The sequence below is a fragment of the Alosa alosa genome, chromosome 8 (assembly GCF_017589495.1).
Source record: "Alosa alosa isolate M-15738 ecotype Scorff River chromosome 8, AALO_Geno_1.1, whole genome shotgun sequence".
NCBI lineage: Eukaryota > Metazoa > Chordata > Actinopteri > Clupeiformes > Clupeidae > Alosa > Alosa alosa.
In genome coordinates, this window is record NC_063196.1 from 9,346,049 (window position 1) to 9,359,829 (window position 13,781).

The 13,781-nt window shown below is 44.7% G+C and overlaps 1 protein-coding gene across 1 annotated transcript in view; it reads right to left on the bottom strand.

Annotated features, from left to right (window-relative positions):
- Positions 1-13,781, bottom strand: part of LOC125298980 (nesprin-2) — a gene marked incomplete in the record, with an annotated part of 111,453 nt that overhangs the window by 49,428 nt on the left and 48,244 nt on the right. The window contains 10 exon segments of the mRNA XM_048249985.1: positions 436-655; positions 3,081-3,214; positions 4,272-4,445; positions 4,834-4,983; positions 5,798-5,953; positions 6,346-6,522; positions 6,962-7,111; positions 9,433-9,615; positions 9,987-10,113; positions 10,289-10,494. Of these exon segments, the coding sequence (XP_048105942.1) occupies positions 436-655; positions 3,081-3,214; positions 4,272-4,445; positions 4,834-4,983; positions 5,798-5,953; positions 6,346-6,522; positions 6,962-7,111; positions 9,433-9,615; positions 9,987-10,113; positions 10,289-10,494 (1,677 nt within the window).

Here is a 13,781-nt window from a genome sequence, read left to right on the forward strand (position 1 = left end):
GTAGAGTATGTTGCATGATGTATGTTATGTGTTGAATAAAAGTATGATGTATTGCGACATCAGAAGCAAGTCAAATTTGTAGTTTCATTATTCCATCGAACTACAGATCCGCTACCCGATCTGGCAAACTTACATAGTGCGGTTATAGCCAATAAGCGAAGCGAATGCAGAAATGCCGTTCACCCTGTTATGTCTTGATGAACCACTGAAACGATTTTGGAAACATTATATTAATGTACAAAAAACTCTTTGGTGTTGCTTTAAAAGAACGTGTTTCTGTATCGGCAGTACACACGGTGTGCAAGCTCTCCTTTGATGGAGCATTAAGTGTTTACCTATGATAACAATGTGACCCTCTCCCACTCCCCCCAACAGGGGCTGATGACTCTCTTGCCCAATGGCTGTGCTTGCATTAGTGTTAGCGTTAGCACTCACGCTAAGAAACTCCAGGCTGGCTTGGATGTGTTCCGTGGGGTCTCCCTCAGTGTCTTCAGGGGCTCCGGCTGTGGCTGCTGGGGGTCCTCGGCACTGCTCCCAGAGCTGGGTGAGTTGCCCAGAGCAGATGCCCGTCAGACGGACATACTCCTGCCACAACTGCAGCAGCGCCCGACTCTGACGGTGCTCTTCTCTCGCCACCTCCACCACCGACATCCACCTGCCAGAATGGGCCGAGTGGGAATACATCAGACTACATACTATATGGACAAACCTGTATGGACACCTGGCAACACCGATAGGAACTTTTAGGACATCCCATTCTGAATATATAGGTAAAGGATAGCTGTAACAGCTTCCACTCTTCTGAGGAGGCTGTCCACAAAATGTTGGTGTGTTTCTGGGATTGATTGTTTATTTATTTATTTATTTATTTATTTATTTATTTGCCCATTCATTCAGAAGAGCATTGTGCGGTCAGGCACTGATGTTAGATAAACAGGCCTGGCTCACCATCTCAAAGGTGTTTAATGCAGTTGAGGTCAGGGCTCAGTGTGGGCCTGTCAAATTCTTCCACATCCAACTCACCCAACCATGTCTTTATGGACCTTGCTTTGAGCACCCTACAGTACCACACTTGAATTCACTGAGCTCTTCAGAATGACCCATTCTTTTGTGAATTCAGAGTTCTATGGACACATCTGTAGTAGCGATTGTTAGTATGTAGTATCAGTCGTTTTGTCTACAAATCACATCTGAAGTAGATGGATAAAAGCATCTGCTACAGTAAGCATCACAACCTTCACCGTATTTGCAATGTTGGTATCCAGACAGCTACTTCCTGTTGATCTGTGATCTTAAGGAAACACTACACACGACTGTACAGGAAAGAGATTCAACAAAAGGTTGATACAGTCTATGGACTGAACCCTCTAACGCCTTTCCACTCTGCTCTGCAGACAGCTGCGGTCTCTGTCTGCTTGTGCATCTCACTGCTGTGTCTAAAGACTTAATGAATGTGTTTGTCACCTGCGTCGCACTCGAGCGAAAGGCCCGGTTGAAATATGGCCGCCGGGGGCCGCGCCGGGCTCTGGGAGCAGCAGAGGCAGTGGCGCTATTGGAACCACATGCTGCTCCAGAGAGGGGGATTTGAGGGAACACGCAATCTCCTCCAACCACCCTCTGATTTATTACACCATAGACAGGGACCGCAGAGAAAAACTGAAAGGGGGGGGATGAAAGAGAGAGAGAGAGAGAGAGAGAGAGAGAGAGAGAGAGAGAAGGAGACAGAGAAAGGAGAGAGACATCTGGCTCTAAAGTCCCCTTTCATTGAACTATCAAATGGATCAAGGACATCTAAAAAAGAAGCAAGGAAGACACTGAGTGAGAGCTGAGGAGAGAAAGAGAGAGAGAGTGAGAGAGAGAGAGAGAGAGAGAGAAGATGAGATGCAGAGAAAGGTAAGAGAGCCAGACAAAGTAGGAGAAAGAGAGGGATTTGACAAAGAGTGGGAATGGAGGAGTGACGGAAGATAGAGAATAGGGAGTCATAGGGAGAGAGAGAGAGAGGTGCTGACATTAAAAGAGTAAGCCCATCAGTAATCTGGCTTGCAGTGCGAATCTCTGCTGAGACTTTTATGGCAGACGATTATGGAAAAAAGTGCCGTTTGAGCGATGGCAAGTGAAGTGATGTGAAGCAGTAGAGTGTTTGTATCTGAGCTCTCCTGTGTGCCAAGGTATGCGCGAGAGAGCACAGCACAGCACCACACAGCAGCGTGCAGCACAGCACAAACACATGCCACTAATGAGAGCGCAGTAAATCTGTCTGGAGGTCCAGACAGTCAGCCTCTCTGAATCACCCATTAGGTGGTGTGTGTTTGGAACATCATGTTCCAGTGGAAGCCAATTAAGAAAGGAGAAAAATATTCATATGCAAGGCTATGACACACACACGCACACACACACACACACACACACACACACACACACACACACACACACACACACACACACACACACAGACACAGACACAGACACACACAAACACGATTCCAGCATAAAAGGCATCCGAGGGTTTATCTGTTCAGTCTGCTTAAGTCAGGCTTTCCCCAGAGGGTGGGCGTAATGACTTTCAATGAGCGGAGAAAACACTGCTCTGAGGATCAGCACATAAACATTTCCACTCAGTAGTCTCTTCAGCAGCTACTCAATACTGGTTTACGCTAGATACAGCCAGCAAAGGTACAGATCTACAGAAGAACTGAATAGTCACCAATTAGCCAATCACAGAAGATAGAGCAGATGTTCCCATCCTTTTTTGGACTAAGGCACACCAAAGGTCAAACTAAAATGCCAAGCACTGAACAACATTTGAGAAGTGAGAACCCTGGAACATAGATACATTGTACATGGGAATCTGTCGTAACAAGGGCCTCTCACCAGGTAACTGTTAGCTAGTTAGCTAGCTAGTTACAGCACTGATTGGCTCAGTAACTGCTTTACACACAGTGAGTACAGTAAGAGTCGAGTTTCACCAGGTAGCCAGGTAGCTGGTACTTTGTCAAGTACACTATTTTCTGGTACAGTAACTTCTCATCAAGCTGCTGGGCTCTCCTGTCATTATCATCTTTATCATCATCATCACTCACCGCGCTCTCTCCCTCTCCACTCGCTCCGTCAGCAGGCGGCCGGCATCAGAACTCACTCTCTCGCGCAGGCTGACCAGTGCAGCGTCCACAGATGACCAGAGGTCAGCCCCCTCCTCTGCCTGCTGCTGCAGGGCCTGGGCACAGGATGCAAGGACAAGGGGTCAGAGAAGGAGAGAGAGAGAGAGAGAGAGAGAGAGAGAGAGAGAGAGAGAGAGACAGAGAGAGAGAGATCCTATCATCCTGCTATTACTTGTACTACCGTTCATTCTGTGTTCACACGTCTATACTGCTGTATATTGTTCGAAAAGGTTCAATAGAATTCATTGTATTTAATGAATTCATATTTTAATCTTTATAGCAAAGGCCTTAATAGACAAGCTTCCCAAATATATTTGCATGTCTTCCGTCATTTCGCCCTACTGCATACAGCACTCGTTCTTCACACAAGCTCCCCCTACAGTCTACAATATTACAAACCAAACTGGAGGAATCTGCCTTTTCATCCTTTCACCACATGCCTGGAATGAGCTTCAACACACGCTCAACTTGGACTCCTTACCTTCCTTAAATGTTCTTAAAAGTACTTTTAAAGTTAGCTTACACTGGGCAGTGTCACTGCTTATAGTGTTCTATTTTATTTTTCATTTATTCTTTTAGCTCTCCATAGCCTTTGTTGTCTCTGTCTCTGTGTCTTCTGTGTTAGTGTGTTATTGGTGTCTTTGGACTGTGTCCATGCCCCATCTTGTCCATTCACTGTCTTTCTAAATTAAATCATTGCTGCCATCATGACCAGGACTCCCTGGCAGAAGAGAAATTGTGTCTCAATAGGACCTTCCTGGCAAAATAAAGATAAAAAAAGAAGAAATTGCAGTATTTCTGTATTCTTTCTTTTGTGTCACTACTGTCTCGTTTGTAACAATAACTTTGGCAACACTGTACTCAAAGAGTCATGCTAATAAAGCACCCTTTAAAAAAAAAAAACATTTGAGAGAGAGACAGAGAGAGAGAGAGAGAGAGAGAGAGAGAGAGAGAGAGAGAGAGAGAGAGAGAGAGAGAGAGAGAGAGAGAGAGAGAGAGAGAGGGTGTGAGTGGTTTCATTGTTCTTTCTGCTTTGCTTTGGCAACACTGTATCTGGTATCTCTAGAGACCCTTCACTGGGCCTCATTCTCAACGTGGCCCTCAGCTTCTCACCTGCATCTGGTCCACGTGGTCACTGCTTTCCTGTAGGGACAGGCATGGCGTCCTCTGCTGCTGCTCCAGACCGTACTGGGTCCTGGCGCTCACCAGCGCGCCCTCTGCCAGCTCCCTCTCAAACTCGCCCCACTGATCCCGGACCTGGCACAGAGAGGGTCTGAGGGTGGCCACCTGAGAGAGAAGCAGAAGGAGACACTGATTAGAGACCAGAGGGGATTTCAGCAGGGGATTTTACCCCCATCAAAAAAGAGAGAACGGCTGTGTGTTTTTGCATTATGCAATGTCATCCTTGACAAATTGTATGAGAGACTTGACTGTCTGCATTTACAAACAAAATTGACTGACAAAAAAAAAAAAAAACCCAAAATAATTGAATTAATTTGTAACATTATGGTACTCTAATAAGTATTGCACATTAAATACGTTATATTTTCTAACGTAATAGGGTTATGTGCCATACATATTTATTAAGGGCAACTCTGGCAGATACAACAAAGTGGAAGGACATGACTGATTATAATTTGAGTTCAACATTGTGTGTGAGTGGCTCTGAATGTACCTGTTGCGTAAGAAGAGAGTGGTCCTGCGTGACATCATCCACCAGCACAGAGAAGGTCCGGTCACTGGAGTGCTCCTTATCCTCGGACAAACGGACAGCTTTCAACTCCAGCAGCTCCACGGATTTCAGACTGAGCTTCTCCTCAATGTCCTAGAGAACCGAGGTAAACAGACAATGCACATATTGTATATCTTAGCAGCACTCTGTACATACCATAATTTCCCAACTATTAGCCGCGGCTTATACATTGCTTTTGCAAAATTTCTACAGCTATGAGGTTAAAGGGACACCAGGCAAGCCTGATGCTTTTTCTCTACGAAACTCCCCCTCGCTCTGTCTGAAGCTCTTTTCCTTTTCTTTGCGTCTTCTGTCAAGGGTTTTCGCTGCTTCTTCGACGGCTCTGCCATTATACACACGTTTGCAACAATCTCTAGCGTTTCGTTAGCCTGCCTCTGTGCTGTAAACTGATCCTGCTTCGGTCGGCGGGTAGGATACACCGAACTTGCAAGTGGGATATTCTTCCTACAGGCAGTAGGGGCGGGCGAGAGAGCCTTCATTCACCCCGTAATGAGTCATTTAACCATATACCGACTTACGAAGATGATTAATTAACACAAAAACGTTGCCTGGTGTCCCTTTAATACACGGGGGCAGTTAATATGGTATTAATATGGTTTTGTTTCTTTTAACTTGCATAAAACACTGTCCTGCGGCTTTTACACAATGTGGCTAATACACAGGAAATTACTATAGCCTCTTGTGAATGTAACAGTGGTCTGATGAACACCAAAGAGCACAGGCCCTGATGTAGAAATAAATGAAATAATTGGTGATGCTACACAAGTAAGGCCTACAACTACAGATACAAAAGAATGCAAAACAAGTCTCTAATGTCAAGCTGTCTTTATAGGGAGCCACAGTATACATACACACACACACACATACATAGACAAACACAACCCACCTGAAGCTCCTGTAGGGCCTTCTCAATGTGAAAGCAGCTGTCTGGTCTCTCATACCCACTCAGCATCTTCCTCTGTGCGGACAGCCAGCTGTGCAGACGATGCAGACGGCCCTCTCTCTGAGAGCACACGTGCAGACGGTCCTCCACCTGCCGCACCTACAGGGCATCAAAAGCACAGCTCATAGTCCAACTTCAAATATAAAAACATAAACATAGGTTTAGATAAGGTTTGCTCCACCAGTTTAGTGCAGAGTTGCGTATGACTACCGGTATATGATTGTTGTTATGATGTTATGACATATGCTCTATGCTGCACCCTATAGGCTATGACGTGTAACTACACTTATATTACTTTGCACTCATACAGTGGGTTTTAGGTGCATATCAAATGTTTATGGAGTATTTACCAAATTAACAATAATGATGCAGGTATGTGAGACCTCAACAAAAAATATTTTATTCTTTTCTATTTTATTTTGTTTTTTTTCACTCCTATCTGATGACCTGCCAGTGGGAGTCAGCCCAGTTGAGTGTTCCCTGGGTCATACCTGATTGTCAGCCTTGGCCTGCAGTAGGACACAGCGCAGGTGAAGCGCTCCAACCTGCTCGGCCAGAAGCGTCCTCTCCTCTCTGTCCGCCTCGTCCTTCACGTGGCCAGCCTCCTCCACCAGCTGGCTCAGATGGTCCATGCTTGGCTGGTGACCGGAGATCTCAGCCTTCAGATCCTGACACACACACACACACACACACACACACACACACACACACACACACATACACACAGAGACAGAAAGAGAGAGAGAGACAGACAGACAGACACACACACACACGCATGCACACACACAGACACACACACACATCCACAGACACACACATGCATGCACGCACGCACGCACACTCACACACACAGACACACAAGCACACACAAACATAATACAAGAATCAAGTCTGTGAATCAGTGGACAATTTGTCATGTCAAGGCAAAGAGCTTGTGGCATCTAACACAGATTGCATGTGTACAGCTGCACTTCATGTAGCCAGCTGCATATAGGCATAGAGCACATCAAAAGCTCTGCATAATATACAGTATATCTAGCCATGTCTAGCTGGATAAGAGTTGTCTATGAGGATAAGAGGCGGTCAACGCCTTATAGCAATAAACACCTGGCAGTGTTTGAGCTGACTGGCATGTCCGAGGGCATCCGTGACCTCCTGGAGCATCTCCGCCTCCTCCTCGTCCAGTCTCTTCTCCACGTCGCCCAGCCAAGCGCTCAGGTCCAACAGCAGCTCATGGGCAGGCAGCGCACACACGATCTGTCAATCAAGTCAAAAAGAAGATAAACTTAGCAAAAAATACATAGCATAAAATAATAGCTGTTATTCAGCTGTTACATTTGAGAGTAAAGAAAAAAAAATCATTAGAAATGCAAGTGGATGAATGTGTCATGGATTCATGAGCACTGCTGCTAAAATCTTTATCTACTCTACACTGTATCATATTGTAAATCACTATATAAAAAATAATAATTAAGGGTAAAGTGTTCAAGCTGTTCCGGAATAGAGGCTTTTGTTCAAATATACCTATGGCAACTGGAGCAGCGTGAGCCACAGGTGTTGATAACAGATGGAACGAAGAAATGCCAACGAATGTGGGAGAGGCGATTAGAACCGCTTCAGTGAGATACCAGAACCCTCTCGCTTTGATGCCTGAACCCTACAACCCTTACTAATGAGAACAAAAGCCCACGGCAGACCCGAAGAGTGAAGAGAGAGAGAGAAGAAGAAAAGGAGAAGAGGGTGACAGAAGAACGAGTGGAGAGAAGGAATAGAGGAGAAGAGGGTGATAGAAGAACGAGTGGAGAGGAAGAGACTAATTGCCATACTGAGAGGGCCTTTGTGAACTGGCCTTCACCGGGCACAGCTGTGGGTCTCACTGGAGGAGGGAAAGTAGGGGTAGATGTGTTGAGGTGGAGGGTGGGTATGAGACAGGGCTGGGGTGGACAGGCATGGACAGGGTAGGAGAGGAGAGTAGAGAACAGGAGAGGAGCGGAGAGCCGTAACTGGAGCGCTGAGTCACCTCAGGGGATTGCTCAGGTTTCCCGGGTCTCACCATTGTTCCTGACCATCAACCGTGGGCAGCATGATCTCATCGCTGACATGACATGATGATGGATTACAGCAATGCCTGCTATGAGCCCTCCTTACACCTCCTTGACATGCTGATAGTGATTCAGCTTTTTGGGAAGAGCTCAAAGCAGAAATCACCTGATTACTCACCTTCATGTTCTTCATCTGTTTTTCTTAAATATTTGATTCATTTCATTTAATCTTTTTTTTTTTAAATGATTCAGATTCTAATTGAGACTTTACTGAGATGGGACTGCATCTAGAGACAGGAAATGAGCAGGGGAGAGACTGGGAGTGGGGCCCTAGGTACCCGATGACCTGTATGGCATGGCATGCTATCTCTATCAGTTTTAGTCCCGGTGCCAAAAAACAACAAGCCCTCATGCCTGAACGACTATCGACCTATTAGCCCTCACATCACTAGTGATAAAGGTGTTTGAGAGACTTCAATTTTTTATTAAAAACATCATCTGCTCCTCCATCCCTGACACTATTGACCCACTGCAATTTGCTTACCGATAGATCTACTGAGGGTGCCATCTCTTATGTCCTTAATACCACTCTTAGGCATATTGCCAGTGGAAAAGGGAATTATGTGAGGCTGCTGTTTATTGATTATAGTTCAGCTTTTAACACCATTGTTCCTCACATGCTGGACTCTAAGCTCAAAGACCTTGGACTGAACACCCCCCTTTGTGACTGGATTTTGAACTTTCTTTCTGGCAGACCCCAGGTAGTGAGAATGGGCCAGTTCACCTCTAAATCCATCATTCTGAACACAGGAGCAAAAACAAAGCCACTAAAATCATTAAGGACTCCACCCATCCCAGTAACTGTCTGTTCAGTTTGTTGAAGTCAAGCAAGTGCTTCTGCAGTTTGAAGGCCAAAACTGAGAGGCTAAGAAAAAGCTATTTCCCTCAGGCCATTAGACTCCTCAGCATGGACATGCCAACTCCAACACTGAATCCCATAATAACATTATTATTATTATTATTATTATTATTATTTTATTTTCATTTGTATTATTATTATTATTATTATTATTATTATTATTATTATTATTCAAGTCACTTTATACTATTGTATTGAATTATGTATTATTAACATCTTAATTATAATCTGCTTTTAATCTTATCTGTTTTACTTAGATTCTTCTACTTTACACTGTCATGAAGCTAACCAGGCTTACACGTACGCTGAATTTGAATCAAACGTTCTTTAGAACACAGCTGATCAACCGTCTGCCTTCACTTTTGAATGAAAATCCATTGCCATTGACGGTCATTATTTAGAGGTCTTTAGACGAAGATAATGACCGGTAGAACTTTGGGAAATCCCATTCAAATCGATGGAGCATTCTAATTGCATTGTGAAGAGCTGTATAATAAATACTAATATAACTGTGTATGTGATGAATAAATCTCTCTGAATCTCTGAATCTTGTGCCTCAGCTCATTCTGTTTATTTTGCAAGACTCTTGTTGCTTTCAGCCCCCAGCTTTGACGCACCTGCTTCGTCCAGCTATGTAGTGTTGGCAGAGTGGACGTCACATCTGCCCAGCTCTGCTTCAGCTGTGCCAGGCGCTTCCGTAGGCACGGGGCATCGCTGTCCATCAGCTGCAGCAGCTGCGTGCCAGCGTCACAGGCAGACGACCACTGGGCACGCCGCACCTCCGTCTGCTGACCCAGACCCTGCCGGTGGGCACGCGGACACAGAAACACGTCAGGACAAGACAGTATGAAACAGCCACATCACAGGAGCGATGGCCCATGTGCTTTCAACCACATTAATTAATGTTAAGGTTTAATTAAAGGCTTTTTTTTCTGAACAGAGTGCATTTGGTACTTTCCTTTTTACTAAGTCACAGGAGCAATTTATGCGAAGAAAGATGTAGATATGAATGTGGCAATGTGTATTTAGCCATGCAAGGCTGGGCTGAGCCCCTGAACATAAACTTTCATAATCATATAATATACAAAATACTAGTATTCATAAATTCATAAAAAATGCACATATTCTCTCTTTTTAGCTTTTTAAATGTGAGAGCCAATGGGTGGAGTACCATGAGCAGCGTGAGCTGGGTCCAGCTGAGATCCCGGGGCTCTGATTCAGGGTGGCACCCCCAGGCCTGCAGCTGATCCTTGGCTTCGGCCAACCACTCCTGCAGGGACTGGGAGTCTCGCTGGAATCTGCAGCACAAGGAGAAACACACATACACACACATACATACATACAGTATACACACACACACACACACACACACACACACACACACACACACACACACACACACACACGTTAGTATGCATGTACATGTGAGTGTGTGTGTACCTGTGTGTGTGTATGTGTTTGTGCCCTCCACACCTCTCCCACTGTTCCCTGATCTGATCTGAGAGTGTCTCCTCCATCATCAGCCTCCTGTGCACGGAGGCCCAGCGCAGCTCCAGACCTGATCCTGGCACAGTGGTTTTCGTGCCCAAAGGGCTACAGCCCCTGTCCTCAAGGGCTCTGCACTGATCCAGGACCAGTCCAAACTCAGGCCGGCTCTCCTCCAAAAGCTGCCGCAGGTGCTGTACAAAAGACAGAGAGACAGAGTGAATAAAGGACCCAGAGTGGATGGGAGAAAGAGAGAGAAAGACAGAGGAACAGAGAGACAGAGAGAGCGGGGGGAGGAGAGAGAGAAAGACGAGAGAGACAGAAAGAGAGAGAAAGGCGAGAGACAGACAGAGAAAGGCAGAGAGAAAGTAGGGAAAAGTTGCACAAAAGCAAAGGAAGAAAGACATGTACTAAATATACTTAATATATCTGTGAGGAGACAAACAAAGGACCAACAACAGATTGCATGGGACACAGATGAGGAGATGAAGAATGAAGAACACAGCGGATGAGAGAGAATTCTATTAGCACTTTGCACTTTGTATACAAATCCATGTATGGAGCCTTCCAATACCTCCCTGCCTTGCCAAACAACAGCCCACACACACACACACACACACACACACACACACACACACACACACACACACACACACACACACACACACACACACACACACACACACCTGTACCTGCCTGTTGCCTGTACCTTTGGGCTCCACTCGAGTTGGACACACACACACATACACACACACATGCACACACAGCCACACTGCACCAGAGAGATGAGGTCTGGTAATTGTAGGGAGAATAAATGGCAATGGCACAGCCTGAGCACCAGGAAGAAATGGCAAGATGGAGAGAGAAAGAGACTGATAAAGAGAGAGAACATGAAAGCTCGGCAAATAGGCCCCTCCATCTCCTGCTAGATAATCCAATTTGGACCTGAAGTGGGAGAGCACCAAAAGAAAGAGATAGAGATAGAAAGACAGAGACAGAGAGAAAGAGAGAGAGAGAGAGAGAGAGAGACCCACCACCGACACTGCCTCTCGTTCCTCTCGCTCTCTCCATCTCTTCTCCCTACTCAGACGAACGGGGTCGTACGCAGAAAAGCCTTCAGGAAATGATTTCAACTCCACCACTGTGCCAATTGAGCTGTGGTGGAGGACTGGAGACTGTACAGAGACTCAATAGAGCCCTCCCATGGCAGAGAGAAAAATATATATATATATATATAACGCTGCCAAAATTCATTCTGTCAAACTTGAAAATATCACAGCCCTCTTCAGGTCTTACGGAAATGTGAAATGAAAGAAATGGCAAATGGCATGCAGTTCTCTGAACCTTTCTGAACAGTACATGGGACAAAACATTAATCCTAGGCTTCTTTTCAATCAGGTAGTCATTTATAAGTCATCATATAAATGTATTAGGTTATATCATGTGAATTATAGGCTATTCTCTGTGGGGTAACTCTTGCAACTACATTAAAACATTTCAGGCCCAAAAAAGGCCCAAACATGAATGATCACATTCATCTAATCTTTCCTAACGATCAGCTAGCTGCCTGCCCAGTCCCGGCGTCATAGGGGGGGCTTTGGGGGACCGGGCCCGTCCTGGAAGTCATCTTTGCCCGCCCTGGACGAGCTTGGCTGCACCAACCAACCCCACTTCCCCAATCCCATAGATTGAGTTTGAACATTAATTAAATGTAGGCCTATATTATAGGTTTGTCAATATAGCAAGTAGCAAATAAAACTTGTAAAATCTGTATTATTCCGTAGCTTATTAATCAGGAACATAAGGTAAGCCCAGCTATCACCTTAATGGAAAGGACGTTTTAGTGGCACAGTTTAGGTTAGCCTACTTCACTTCTGCACTAATCCGTCATCCGATGACAAATATGGCTTATCGGCTCGCAGGTAGTCTCATATCGTAATTAGTAGAAGTAGGCCTAGTTTCTGGGTTTGTTTGATAGCGTTAACCTTTACTGTTTTTTCTTCTGACCTAGTCGGAGAACACAGGGAGCTTGTTACCGCTCCAGGCCCGAAGTTATCCGTAACGTCGGGGCTAACTCCCTAACCCTCTATCTGAAAGTGGTTAGCAAATGAACGAGGATTTTGGTTTTATCTGCGGATTTATTTTTGCATTACTTTGAATATGACTCGCTCCAGTCTCAACAGCACGTCTACTTTTTCCACACGCATCTCAGTTCTAACACACATATCCCCTCTCGCTTTCTCTCTCTCCATCCCTGCGCACGGGGCTCTCTTAAAGGAGCTAGCTGCACCATTTTACAACAATTGCATCTACATTTTCAGTTTAAGCTTAAACTATCGTGATCAATTTAAGTTCCCGTGCCCCCCTTGGAAAGGTGAAATGCCCATCCGTGAATTTGTGTCTGCCGCCGGGTCTGTGCCTGCCCCATAAGCAGACCGTCAAAAAAACGTGTCTCTGTAGGCAGCCTAGGCTCCGAGATCTGTACACAAAATCAACTGTTACCAACAAGGGTTGGCAACCACTCAAAGGCAAAATAAAGTGTTTCAACCAATAACCAACGAGATGCGCATTTAGGAGAGTTTCAATTGCACGGGAGGGAGGGGGAGGGAGTAGCGAGCTAGCTCTGTTTTTTCTTTTTTTTGAACATCAACAGAAGTGACGTATCCCCGTTATCTGACCTTTTTGGTATGGCTGGTGTACCTCTGCACCTGTTGGTTACTGTCATATTTGAGTTTGCTTACAAAATGCAATATTTCTATTTTTAAGTCATGTTATTATTTAATCGTGCATTTCAGGTACAATAAAAAAAAAGATTTATGAAAAGTCATTAAAATAGAGGGTATGGCATTTAACCCTTAGAACCCTAAGCTGTTTTTAGGGCATTTTCACTACCTTTATTCATAAGGATTTATTCTGGTCATTGTAAGTGCCACACACACATATTATATATTGTTTTTTTCAGCAGAGTCTAGGCTATCCAGATCTGCCAATCATTTCATGTATTAGTACTAGCATTGATTTTATTTTAATTAAAATATAAAAATCATATTATAAAAATTCTTATATTTTGACCTGTATCTCACCACAGCAAGCTCATAGCTCTACATGCATTTCATGTGTGTGTAGGGCAGACTGTCCTGAAACAGGCAATATAATTGCCATGTTGGAGGGATACTCTGGGGCTGAGCAATTTACAGAAATATGTGGTGTGTGATTTACGGAAATAAATGCCATTTTTTATTTAGCGATGAAAAATGACCATTCTGCGCTCCATATCAGTGACACGAACTGATCTGACCTGACTTGACCCAAGTTTGCCTGTTAGCATGTGTGACTATTGGTGTATGCACTCATGATGATTCTCAACTTTTTACTGCATTGCCATGAACAAAGTAAAGGCAAAAAAAGTGTTTCTTTGTTGAACAAATTGGGATGCAATGTGAGCCTTGAATTGGATGCCATGCAGGAATTTGCTAGGATC